Consider the following 13,550-nt stretch of genomic DNA (forward strand, 5'->3'; position numbering starts at 1 on the left):
GCATAAGCATATGGAGGGAGTCATGGGAGAGCTTGGGTGCAGCCCTGCGCCTCTGTGCTGTGCTTGTCAGTGTTGGCAGCACCTCAATGCTGCAGAACACTGACAGCACAACTGTCAAATTAAAGTTGGCCATGGTCCCTTTAAGGAAACCGGCTGATGAAGCGTCATCAAATGACATCACCAGACCCACTTCCTCTAATTGGCCAGAAAACACACTGGGCGGGGCTTAACAAGCCCAATCTAGAGAAATTCATTTCAGAGGCTGGGATGGGGCCAGCAGCGGGGTCGGGACCCGCCAAGGTTAGCAAAATCCCGGCCAAAGAGACTGCAGTGATTTCATTCAGTGTGTTATGTAGTATTGAAATTTAGACATGAATGGCACAGCTGTGAATGCTGGAAATTGGAAAATGATGAAAGAGGAAGTTAGCTTAATATTTGGGGTAATCCATCATCAACAATTTAGGTTTACATTAAGTCAGGTTTCCAACTATGTTGCTGTGGTTGTTTGTATTTCTTCAGACAACTTACAAAAGTGTAAAAAAATGAGCCTCACTGTTAGTGATAGCAAAATATCTCTCAGTAAATGAAGGTTCATATTAGAACTAGTTTAGGCAGTATTTTGTTGTTAAAACTGCAGAAATGCAGATTTAGTGTTCGCAGTAACACAGAAATATTATTGGATTAAATATGTTGGCCCGGAATTTGTGGTCAGCGGTGAAGGAACGTCGCTCGGCATTCATTATACTTACAGCTGCCCACAACCCTTTTGTGCAGAGACAATGTCATCTACATACTGGGAAATATTGGACTAGATGAGCTTTGTGAGCTTCTAAGACCCCAGAGAGTTCACAAATATAAATGAAAATATTTAGAACCATTTTCACGGCAAACAGAGGCTTAACATTTCAAACCCTCAGAATATTCTGTTGTACAAGTGTTAGCTTTCTGTTGACAGCCTTCATTCACTTGGTGACACAGTGCCCGACAGATCAAGGCCACTGAGTGATTTCATTTCTCAATTCAAAGTAGAGACTTGAAATATCAGAGGCTGCTTTGTCACAAAGGTAGCTGTTAATAGTTCCACAACATAGGGAATACCGAGGGCCCAAAGGTTCATAGGCTGACATTTTCAGTATATTGTTGTTATTACCTTCACACTCTGTGTTGCCATGTGCTTAGGATATTGATATGTTAGATCCAACATTCCCATTCCACCAGAAGCAATAAGGCTGCATCTCCTACATTTCCAATCATAAAACATTGCCTAAAATATCAATATGAAATCATATTTAATTCTTTGATCTCAAAATAGCACATCTGTCTATAGGTTTGTTTTGTCTAACATGGTAATCTACAGATGCTTTATATAGTTGAATAAAACCAGACTTACAGAACCTCTGAGTAATATATGCACTTCATATTACAGGAAACTTTTGATTAACCGGCCCCTAAATAACCGGAAATGTCGGTTAACCGGCAAAATTCAGGAGTCGGTTTCAGGTAAGTTTTATAACTTTTATTACTTGCACAGCAACAAATGGAGGAAGGCAAGGGTTTGGCTGCAGCTGTTGCTAAGCTACAGAGACGCTTGCAACTTGTGGACGTTGTTCTGAAGCTGTTGCTAAGCAACAGGGTTTGTTGCTTTATACGGAGCTCTGAGCTCCGTATAGCATTCGGTTATCCGGAATTGTTGCTGAACTGGCACCATGTCGGTCCCGTCCATGCCGGATACCAGAAAGTTTCCTGTAGCATCAGATCTAAGTGTCTTCCCTTTGTGGCTCAGTTGGTAGCACACTCACCTCTGAGTCAGAAGGTTGTGGGTTCAAGTCTCACTCCAGGGACTTGAGCACATAAAGCTAGGCTGACACTCCAGTGCAGTGCTGCACTGTCAGAGGTGCCGTCTTTCGGATGAGACATTAAACCAAGGCCCCGTCTGCTCTCGCAGGTGGATGTAAAAGATCCCATGGCACTATTTCAAGGCCAATATTTATCCCTCAACCAACATAACAAAAACAGATTATCTGGTCATTATCACATTGCTGTTTGTGGGACCTTGCTGTATGCAAATTGGCTGCCACGTTTCCCACATTACAACAGTGACGCTACTTCAAAAGTAGAGTTGGCTGTAAAGCACTTTGAGACGTCCGGTGGTTGTGAAAGGTGCTATATAAATGCAAGCCTTTCTTTGCTCTGGTTATGCAAACAGTTTTCTGATGATCCCTCCAATGATAGGACTCACAGTTAATGAGCAAAACTGCATTCAACGGAGCTGACAAAGCCATGTTAAGGTTAAATTTCAGCTAGTCCTAAAACATTAGGGCCTAGAAATGAGTCTCGGACGGTGGCGCAGAGCGGGCGGTATCGGATGGGCCGCCTGTTACACACAGCACCCGATGTTCAGTTCCATTGCAGTCAATGGGACTGACGCTGCGTATAACGAGTGGCCGATCCAATGCCGCCCGTTTTTGCGCTCACCGTCCGAGACTCATTTCTAGGCCCAGAAACCTACAAATGGCCATTGTAAAATTAATAAACGCACAATATCCAGTGACTCTAGCCAATCAGGATGCCCATGAATAGGAATTTCATATTTAAGACAAACCTTGATCGTAGCCTGGTTTATAAAGCAGATTATAATGCCGTATTGCTTGTCTTATGGACTACTTGGCAATGGATCACGGTATGGTGGTTAAAAGGTTGATTGTAGAAATTGTTATTATTGTTCTTTCTTTTTTTCAGGTTTTAGTGGAGCCCTGACTACAAGTGGCTATCTAAGTAACTCTCTCACTAACGCTGCAATATTGGAGATGAGCTGTGCTGATATGTTTCCCAAGACCAGGGATACAAATGGATATTCTAATGATACCTTCTATGGGTCTAGTCCCATCTCTAATGTGACTCACATAGCAGGAGCCGGCACCGACTATGATGACGAATTTCTGCAGTACATATGGAGAGAGTACCTATACCCCAAACAGTACGAGTGGGTCTTTATTATCGGATACATTATCGTCTTTGTGCTGGCGCTCGTTGGAAATATTTTAGGTAGGTGGAAGACTTTTAAACAAAATAAATCCGCATCCCTTTAAAAAGCTGAGGAATTTCAGTGCTGGTAATCTGAAGCTTACTTTCCAAATTTTCACCCAGTGACAACCTCATCACCATTGGGCCCTATCAATGTAACCCAATTTCAGCAGTGTGCACATTCCCCTGCATAATCCCAATTTCCGCACTCGCTACTGTCTTTATAACCTGTCTTGCCAAGATTGCTGAATCTGAACCAACTAACCTTAGGGCACTTTCATAATATGGGCCACTTCTACTGGTTTAAACTGCCAGACCTCACATTTCAGTAAACAGCCTTCAGTCTTGTGTGCAGTTTTGGTCACCTTATCTGAGGAAGGATGTTCTTGCCATGGAGGGAGTGCAGCGAAGATTCGCCAGACTGATACCTGGGATGGCAGGAATGACGTATGAGGAGAGATTGGGTCGATTGGGCTTATATTCGCTGGAGTTTAGAAGAATGAGAGGGGATCTCATTGAAACTTATAAAATTCTAACAGGACTAGACAGACTAGATGCAGGAAGGATGTTCCCGATGGTGGGGGAGTCCAGAACCAGGGTCACAGTCTAAGGATAAGGGGTAAGCCTTTTAGAACTGAGATGAGGAGGAATTTCTTCACCCAGAGAGTGGTGAACCTGTGGGATTCTCTACCACAAAAGGCAGTTGATGCCAATTCATTAAATATATTCAAGAAGGAGTTAGATATATTTCTTAAGGCTAAAGGGATTACGGGATGGGATATGGGGAGAAAGCAGGGACAGGGTACTGAATTTGGATGATTAGCCATGATCTCATTAAATGGCAGAGCAGGCTCAAGGGGCCGAATGGCCTACTCCTGCTCCTATCTTCTATGTTTCTATGTTTCTATGTCAAACAAGATCTGGTTTCCATAGATCTGCCTAGGAAACTTGGATTTTTTTTCTGTATTGTAAGGTGATTTGGATAAAATCTGATACATTCACACTGAGCTCTGAACTAAGTGGGACTCATGCTGGGAATGTCCATGCCATTGAGCAATGGAAAGGGAATCATACTGGAACTGTTGGCTATGCCCAGACTTTGTTTCTTTCTCTGAAATTATCCAGATTCACAAATGAGATCAATGTACTTATGGCAGTGGGTATGTGCACAGGACTACCGGAGATTTAGTCAGGACCCCTGCTCAATCATTTTGCACTGAAAATTTTATTTTAATTCACCAAAAATGTAGGCATATATATTCTTTCTTTAGAAATAATTCATAAATTGTACCTGTGTCCCTCCGGGAATATCACCCATGAAAGAAAGTGGGGGTTGCATTTTGGTTTCCTCCTGTTGGATTTATTGATTTGATTGTCATACCTGGCAGAAACTGGACAAAAATAATTCTGAAACTAAGGCTTATCCACTATTTATTGTCAACTATTTCATAAGAACATAATAACGTAAGAAACAGGAGCTGGAGTAGGCCATTTGGCCCTTCGAGCCTGCTCCGCCATTCAATGATCTTCTACCTCAACTCCACCTCCCCGCACTATCCCCATATCCCTTAATTCCCTTCGTTCCCAAAAATCTATCGACCTCTGTCTTGAATATACTCAATGCCTGAGCATCCACAGCTCTCTGGGGTAGAGAATTCCAAAGATTCACAACCCTCTGAGTGAAGAAATTTCTCCTCATCTCAGTCCTAAATGGCCGACCCCTTATTCTGAGACTGTGACCCCTGGTTCTAGACTCCCCAGCCAGGGGAAACATTTTCCAGCGTCAAAAATAAGTTCTGGCTTGAGCTAACTAAACATTTTGTAGGCTGAAAAAAAGCTGAAAGAACCATGAATGAGAAATTTAGTCATCTAACTGCAATAAGCTGCTTCTACATTACATAAAGAGACAATTAAATTGTAGTGCATTCACGGTATGTTAAAAAGGGAAAATTGTAAATGTCATCCTTCTAAAATGATGATTCAATACAATAAAAATTTAGACAGCAATTATACAATCGGAGCTGTGCTTCCCCCACTTGCATTTTTTTAATGTTTGGCGCTCACAGGGGACAACTTTCACTTTCTTATCGATATATCTATAATATATTAGAAGTCTTTTATTTAGCACACGTCCTCTGGGTGTCACAATTACTTCCGGTGACACTTTCCTGTCGTGCTTTTTCCATCATTACCCATGCTTGTGGGATAAAACGTTTCTTTGAATATTGAGGATTCTCCGTCGTTGAATATTCTTGTCTGCAGTGTGCAGATAGAAACTATTTTGAAGACGTATCAGGTTAGAAATTACCCTTGGTGATATTAGTGGATGAATGCTTAACATGTTTACATGACATTCCTCTCACAAAATAAATACTTCCATCGACACAAATCACTACAATATAGCGGTCAGGTACACACAATAATCAGAACGGTTAATGGAATGTTAGCCTTTCTAACGAGAGGACTACAATATAAAGGGGAGGAAGTTATACTATGGCTATACAAAGCCCTGGTTAGACCACATCTGGAGCACTGTGTAGAGTTCTGGGCACCACACCTTAGAAAGGATATATTGGCCTTGGAAGGAGTTCAGCGCAGATTCACCAGAATAATACCAGGGCTCCAAGGATTAGATTATGAGGAAAGATTACATATTATCTAGGCTTGTATTCCCTGGAACATAAAAGGTTAAGGGGTGATTTGATTGAAGTTTTTCGGATTTTGAAGGGGTAGATAGAGAGAAACTTTTTCCGCTGGTGGGGGAGTCCAGGACAAGAGGACATAACCTTAAAGTCAGAGCCAGGCCATTCAGGAGAGAAGTTTGGAAACACTTCTTCACACAAAGGTGGGTAGAAGTGTGGAACTCCTCCCACAAAAAGCAGTAGATGCTGAGCTCAATTAATAATGTGAAATCTGTAAATGATAGCTATTTGCTAGCCCAGGGTATTAAGGGATGTGGATGGAGTTAAGATACAGATCAGCCATGATCTCATTGAATGGCGGAACAGGCTCAAGGAGCTGAATGGCCTCCTCCTGTTCCTATAAACAAGTTAATGCTTAGTTAGACTAATGAGCATAGGAAGAGTTCAGCTCTTAATATCACCAACAGTAATTCCCACCCTGTAGGGAATTTTACAAACAATTTCCAAAACCAAACCACGTCACTAATCAAAATATGAGAACATAAAAATCTGAAGCTGTCTTTTATTTTCAATCACTCTGACCTAAGTTATGTCGCTGCCGGTATCTTTGAAGATCCACCAGTGTAATACTCTGCTTGGATACAATTGCATTGCTTTTCAATCTCATTTATCTCACAGCAGTTTGTTAAATTGCGATACTGACTCTGTGCAAAAAAATTACTTCCTTCTCCTTTAGAAAAAATAATTTGATCAAAGTGTTGCTTTAAAAATTATTTTAGAAACAATTTTTCAACCAGGTGAAAATGGTAAAAATCACTGTGACTGCGAAAGAAATGCAATTGAGGACGCCCACCACCTCACCCACTCGATAATGAGTTTGTGTCACTTCCTAATCAATTATCTCCATGCTCAGCCATCCTTGTTCTCAATCCTGCCAGTGCTACTTCACTCGAAGCACTGTGGGGAAAAAAATTAATGTAAATCTACTTAGTTTGTCTTTGAAGACTGTTTGATGTGTCAGCCAGTGGCTCAGTGGGTAGCACTCTCGCCTCTGAGTCAGAAGGTTGTAGGTCCAGAGACTTGAGCACAAAAATCTAGGCTGACACTCCAGTGCAGTGCTGAGGGAGTGCCGCACTGTCGGAGGTGCTGTCTTTCGGATGAGACGTTAAACCGAGGCCCCGTCTGCTCTCTCAGGTGGACGTAAAAGAACCCATTACACTATTTCGAAGAAGAACAGGGGAGTTATTCCCGGAGTCCTGGCCATATATTTATCCCTCACTCAACATCACTAAAAACAGATTGTGGGAGCTTACTGTGCGCAAATTAGCTGCTGCGTTTCCTACATTACAACAGTGACTATCAACGTTCCCTCTAAGCTGCACGGCTGTCTGCCGGTCCCATGCAGCACAGGTAAATTTCGCGCATGTGTGAAACTGTAAATGGGCCACGCAGCCCCTTAAAGGGACTGCGCACCCCAAAATAATTAAGGGGACATTGGTGACTACATTTCGAAAAGTACTTCGTTGGCTGTAAAGCGCTTTGGGACATCCGGTGGTCGTGGAAGGCGCTATAGAAATGCAAGTCTTTCTTTCTTTCTGTTTTGCAGTATTACTGCAGTACAAGTTCTGCCACTGAATAGCAACTTCAGTGATTTTATTCCCACTCAGAATACAAAGTGGTAGCCGTCACCTTCTCCTGCGGCTGGTGGATTCCAGCAGTCAGGTGGATTTTACTGACTGATTTTTTTTTAATATTGAATTACGTAGCAAATTTCAAAAACGCTTTAAAGAGCACATTTGTTCCTGGGTTTCTGATATTCAGGGAGTTTTACTTCATGTTTGCAGTAACGTGGAGAGGAGCGGAGTTAAAATACTCAGAGTTGCAGAGGGAGAGGTTGTGCGGGTGAATTTTCAACGGGTATTGAGAGAAAAATGGACACCATTCTCCATCGTATCATCAAGCATCACAACATTAAAACATTCACTGGCAGCATCATTTGGCAGTGATTTTTGATTTGATGCAGCAGTAATATTTCTTGTGCCGATTACTATAAAGTAGAGGAATTGATGATCATCAGTTGCTGTGGTTATAACTTGCATTTGCCGCCACTGAGAGGAAGCACATAACCTCTGAATTTTTTAAACCGGCAACAGCTCACGTGTGGGCTGTTATCCCACATAAATGGAATAATTCCATATCCCACGCATGACAACTAGTAATATCTCGCAACCTGTCTTTGAATATGAGAACATTAAGAACAAAGACCAGGAGTAGGCCATTCGGCCCCTCGAGCCTGCTCCGCCATTCAATAAGATCATGGCTGATCTTCTATCTCATCTCCACCTTCCCGCACTATCCCATATCCCGTGATTCCCTTAGTATCCAAAAATTTATCGGTCTCAGCCTTGAATATACTCAATGACTGAGCCTCCACGGCCCTCTGGGGTAGAGAATTCCAAAGATTCACCACCCTCTGAGTGAAGAAATTTCTCCTCATCTCAGTCCTAAATGGCCGACCCCTTATTCTGAGACTGTGACCCCTGGTTCTAGACTCCCCAGCCAGGGGAAACATCCTCCCTGCATCTACCCTGTCAAGCCCTGTATGAATTTTGTATGTTTCAATGAGATCACCTCTCATTCTTCTAAACTCTAGGGAATGTAGGCCTAGTCTACTCAATCTCTCCTCATAGGACAATCCCCCCCATCCCAGGAATCAGTCTGGTGAACCTTCATTGCACTCCCTCTATGGCAAGTATATCCTTCCTTAGGTAAGGAGACCAAAACTGTACACAATACTCCAGGTGTGGTCTCACCAAGTGATGCGCTATCAATTACTCAAAAGACTGAGGTTAAGCGAGTAACTAACAGGCTTTTATTAACAAGCGAATGAAGGTGTGCCTCGAGTGGTCGACCAGTCCAGAATACAGAGGGACTGTGGAGCAGTCACCTTTATACCTGGACTCGTGGGAGGAGTCAGCCGAGGCATGTACAGACATGTACACAGTGGAATACAAACACACACACAGGCAGGTATAACAGTGGTTTACCACATTCACCCCTTGTTTAAAAATGAGTCCGGCGGGTGAAGTGTATTATAAGTTTCTGTATTGGAGTCTCTCCGGAGGTCTTGTCTGCCGCTGTGATCGACGTGGCGACGGCAGGAGTAGTGAAGCTTCTGGCGTCGAGTCCCGCGTAGGCTGGGGCACTGGTGTGTAGTCCTCGTGGGTGTCGAGCGGGTCGCGGGGCCCAGGCGTGCCGTCTGCTGGGGTTGGATATTGGATCGTGGGGGGGGGTGGTAGTGGGTAGTGGGTTACTGGGGCCCCCGAGGGTGCGAGGTCTCATATGGAGACTGTGTCCTCCCGCCCGTCCGGGTACGCAATGTAAGCATACTGGGGGTTGGCGTGGAGGAGGTCGACCCTCTCGACCAGGGGGTCCATTTTATGGGTCCTCACGTGTCTTCTCAGTAGGACCGGCCCTGGGGACGTCAGCCATGGCGGTAGCGATGTCCCCGATGTGGACTTCCTTGGGAAGACAAACATTTTCTCATGAGGGGTGGCGTTAATGGCAGTGCAGAGCAGTGACCGAATAGAGTGGAGCGCATTGGGGAGCACATCCTGCCAGCGGGAGGTCGGAAGGCCCCTAGACTTTAAGGCTAGCAGGGCGGCCTTCCAAACTGTCGCATTCTCTCTTTCCACTTGTCCGTTCCCCCGGGGGTTGTAACTGGTGGTCCTGCTTGTGGCAATACCCCTAGCGAGCAGGTACTGACGGAGTTCGTCGCTCATAAACGATGAGCCCCGGTCGCTATGGATATAGCTGGGGAAACTGAACAGGGTGAAGAGGTCGTTCAGACATTTAATGACCGTGGCACTGGTCATGTCCGGGCAGGGGATGACGAACGGGAAACGGGAGTACTCATCAATAATGTTGAGGAAGTACACATTGCGGTCAGAGGAGGGGAGAGGCCCTTTAAAATCAACGCTCAGGCGCTCGAAGGGGCGACTGGCTTTTATCAGGTGAGCCCTGTCTGGTCTATAAAAGTGCGGTTTGCACTCAGCGCAGACTTGACAGTTCCTGGCCATGGTCCTGACCTCCTCAATGGAGTAAGGCAGGTTGCGGGCCTTGATGAAGTGGAAGAACCTGGTGACCCCCGGGTGGCAGAGGTCATTGTGGAGGGCCCGCAGTCTATCGATCTGCGCGCTGGCGCAGGTGCCACGCGATAGAGCATCCGGGGGTTCATTGAGCTTCCCGGGCCGGTACAAGATCTCGTAATTGTAGGTGGAAAGTTCGATTCTCCACCTCAAGATCTTGTCATTTTTGATTTTGCCCCTCTGCTTGTTGTTAAACATAATAGCAACTGAACGCTGGTCAGTGAGCAGGGTAAATCGTTTTCCAGCCAGGTAGTGCCTCCAATGACGCACAGCCTCCACAATAGCCTGGGCCTCCTTCTCAACAGCGGAGTGTCTGGTCTCCGGGCCCTGGAGAGTTCGTGAAAAGAAGGCCACGGGTCTCCCCGCCTGATTAAGGGTAGCGGCCAGGGCAAAGTCGGACGCGTCGCTTTCCACCTGGAAGGGGATGGATTCGTCCACTGCGTGCATGGTGGCTTTGGCAATGTCTTCCTTGATACGGTGGAAGGCTAAGCGGGCCTCTGCCGTCAAGGGAAAAGAGGTGGACTTGATCAGCGGACGGGCCTTGTCCGCATAGTAGGGGACCCACTGGGCGTAATTGGAGAAAAACCCTAGGCACCTCTTCAGGGCCTTGAGGCAGTGGGGCAGTGGGAGTTCCATAAGGGGACGCATCCGGTCGGGGTCGGGACCGATGACTCCGTGTTCCACAACACAGCCAAGGATGGCGAGGCGGCTTGTGCGGAATATGCACTTCTCCTTGTTATATGTCAGGTTCAGGAGTTGGGCGGTGCAGAGGAATTTTTCAAGGTTTGCGTCATGGTCCTGCAAGTCATGGCCGCAGATGGTCACATTGTCCAGATATGGGAAAGTGGCCTGCAACGCATTTTGATCGACCATCCGGTCCATCTCCCTTTGGAAGACGGAGACCCCGTTGGTGACGCCAAAGGGAACCCTAAGGAAGTGATAGAGGCGGCCGTTTGCCTCAAAGGCAGTATACTGGCGGTCCTCAGGGCGGATAGGGAGCTGGTGGTACGCTGATTTCAGGTCAATGGTCGAGAAGACGCGGTACTGCACGATCTGGTTGACCATATCAGCTATGCGGGGGAGTGGGTAAGCGTCCAGCAGGGTGTAGCTATTTATTGTCTGGCTGTAGTCGATGACCAGGCGCTGCTTCTCGCCGGTCTTAACGACCACAACCTGGGCTCGCCAGGGGCTGGTGCTGCCCTCAATAATCCCCTCCTTCAGGAGCCGCTCCACTTCGGTTTTAATGAAAACCCTGTCCCCGGCACTGTATCGCCTGCTCTTTGTGGCGATGGGCTTACAGTCGGGGGTGAGGTTAGCGAACAGTGGGGGGGGGGTGACTCTGAGTGTGGAGAGGTTGCACCTGGTGCGCGGCGGGCAATTTGGAAGCTGCTGGCTGCGGACTGTGAGTGGAGGGAGGGGTCCACCGTACGCCATCGTAACACTTTTAAGGTGGCACTGAAAATCTAACCCCAGTAGAACGGCAGCGCAGAGGTGGGGCAGGACCAGAAGTTTAAAATTATCGTACACAGTCCCGTCTACTAAGAGTGTCACCACGCAGTAGCCGCCAATGTCCGCCGACTGGGACTCGGAGGCCATAGAAATCCGCTAGTGCGCAGGCAGGACTGGGAGAGAGCAACGCCGCACCATGTCGGGGTGGATGAAGCTCTCCGTGCTCCCAGAGTCAAAAAGGCAGGTTGTTTCGTGACCATTTACCTTAATGTCCATTGTGGACCGGGCCAGTTGGTGCGGTCTCGCTTGGTCCAGCGTAACGGAGGCCAGCGTAGGGGTCGGTGTTGTAGTGTATGTAACTGTTCTACCTTTAAGAGAACTATTGTATGTAACCGTCCACCTTTAAGAGAACTATTTTAGGTGTGGCACTACTTTATCCTGGCTGCTGTATACTGTAATACCGACGGTGACCACACCGGTATATAAGTGCTGTGGCAGAATTTATTGGGCAGATTTGCCCTGACCTTCGAATAGTAAAGTCCTGTTTAAGTTACTCTTGTAGTCTGTGTATTACTTCGCTATACAACCCACAGACTTTACAGTGGCGACGAGTTCGATCTTACCCTGCGGCAACAATACTTCTGAAGAAGTAAACGAGCGTCGAGAAGAGGCACCCACCCTCGTCGTTTTGCTGGGAGAAAACTCGAGTCTGCAGACCAAGAAAGGAGGAAGATTTCAAACACGAAGTCTTCCATCAGCAACAGGCACGGATTGTCCCTTCTGCCACGGTGGTGAGTGAGCCGATCAACACGAGAAGCAAGTCGGCCACGGTGACTGTGAGTAAAGGGAAAATAGAAACAAATAAACGGAGGATAAGGGCGGTGCACTCGACCACGGTCGAGGGGGAAAGGAGCCGGACAGAAGTCAGGCCCAGAGGCGCTGAGACTGGGGCAGCGTGGAGCAGAAGCCGCGGTACAAGCGGGCTGGGGAGCGTTGTGAGATGACTAGACCACGACGGCGAAAAAGGCCGGACAAATACCGCGACCACGAGGCGCTGCGACCGGGATCGTAAGGCGCGGGAAGATATAAAAATAAATAAGCCACGGAGAACTCAGCCGCAGCCGGGGAGGAAAGCACCGGACTGCGAGAGGGCTGGGAGGCGCGATTGGAGCGAAAAAGGCCGGGCACCTACCGAGGCCGCGAGGCGCTGCGGCCGGGATCATAAGGCGCGGAGGCAATAAATAAATAAATAACTAAATAACCCGCGAAGAATCAGCTGCAGCCGGGGAGGAAAGGACCGGACTGCGGGAGGTCTGGGAGAGGCGTTTAAAGCTGCTGAGGGAGAGCCGCGCGAGCGGGAGAGACAGAGCCCGAGAGAGAGCAAGTGAGAGCCGAGCGAGCGGGAGAGACAGAGCCCGAGAGAGAGCGAGCGAGAGCCGCGCGAGCGGGAGAGACAGAGCCCGAGAGAGAGACCAAGCGAGGTTCCGGCCAGCGGCTTGCAGCAGCTGCCGTGAAGGACCAGGAGCTGGATCTGTCCGACGCCAACTGGTTGTCCCCAGCGCCGGTTGCCCCTGCCGAAAAGAAGAAGGGGGGGGAACAAGGAACGCGATCGGCTTTTCTAGCGCGCGCTTCAGAATAAACTGAAGCCGGCGCACAGGCTACAAACCCCGTAAACCAGCGGTCGTCGCCCGAGGGCAAAGCTTACCCCTCCCACCAGAGGAAGAAGTCAGGAGCGGGAAACCGCCATTTTGCCAGTAGGGGGGAAGAAGACAAGCGCGGGAAACCGCCATTTTGCCAGTAGGCGGGGAAGAAGACAAGCGCGGGAAACCGCCATTTTTGGGAAAAAAAAAGAAAAAGTTAAAAAGTTAAAGAGAAATCCTGTTGTTTCGCAGAAAGATAGTGAGAGATAGTGAAGATGCCTAAGCATGGTAACATCAACAACTTCGATGCCGAGGTGGAAGATTGGGCCACGTACGTAGAACGTATCGAGACATATTGTGAGGCCAATAAAATAGAAGATGATGATAAAGCTATAACCTTGCTAAACTCGATGGGCGCGAAGACATACGGGTTATTGAAGCATCTTCTATCACCAGCTAAACCGGCGGATCAGACTTTCGATAATATTGTTGCTGTCCTGAAGGATCACTTGAACCCCACACCGCTGATGTTGGCGGAACGATTCAAATTTTATGCGAGAACGCAACGGAAAGAGGAAAGCAACGCAGAATACTTGGTCGAACTGCGTAGACTAGCGAAATACTGCCAGTTTGGAGGAAATCTGACA

The 13,550-nt window shown here is 47.2% G+C and overlaps 1 protein-coding gene across 1 annotated transcript in view; it reads left to right on the forward strand.

The window, feature by feature from the left end:
- The first annotated feature begins 371 nt into the window (after nucleotides 1-371).
- LOC147103239 (orexin receptor type 2-like) overlaps nucleotides 372-13,550 on the forward strand; it is a 45,162-nt gene continuing 31,983 nt past the window's right edge. The window contains exons 1-2 of the mRNA XM_085963180.1: nucleotides 372-579; nucleotides 2,740-3,045. Coding sequence (XP_085819306.1) covers nucleotides 372-579; nucleotides 2,740-3,045 — 514 coding nt within the window. The remainder of the gene's footprint in view (nucleotides 580-2,739; nucleotides 3,046-13,550) is intronic.

The sequence above is a fragment of the Somniosus microcephalus genome, chromosome 20 (assembly GCF_052327205.1).
Source record: "Somniosus microcephalus isolate GS21.2 chromosome 20, FLI_Smic_1.0, whole genome shotgun sequence".
In the NCBI taxonomy this organism is placed as follows: domain Eukaryota; kingdom Metazoa; phylum Chordata; class Chondrichthyes; order Squaliformes; family Somniosidae; genus Somniosus; species Somniosus microcephalus.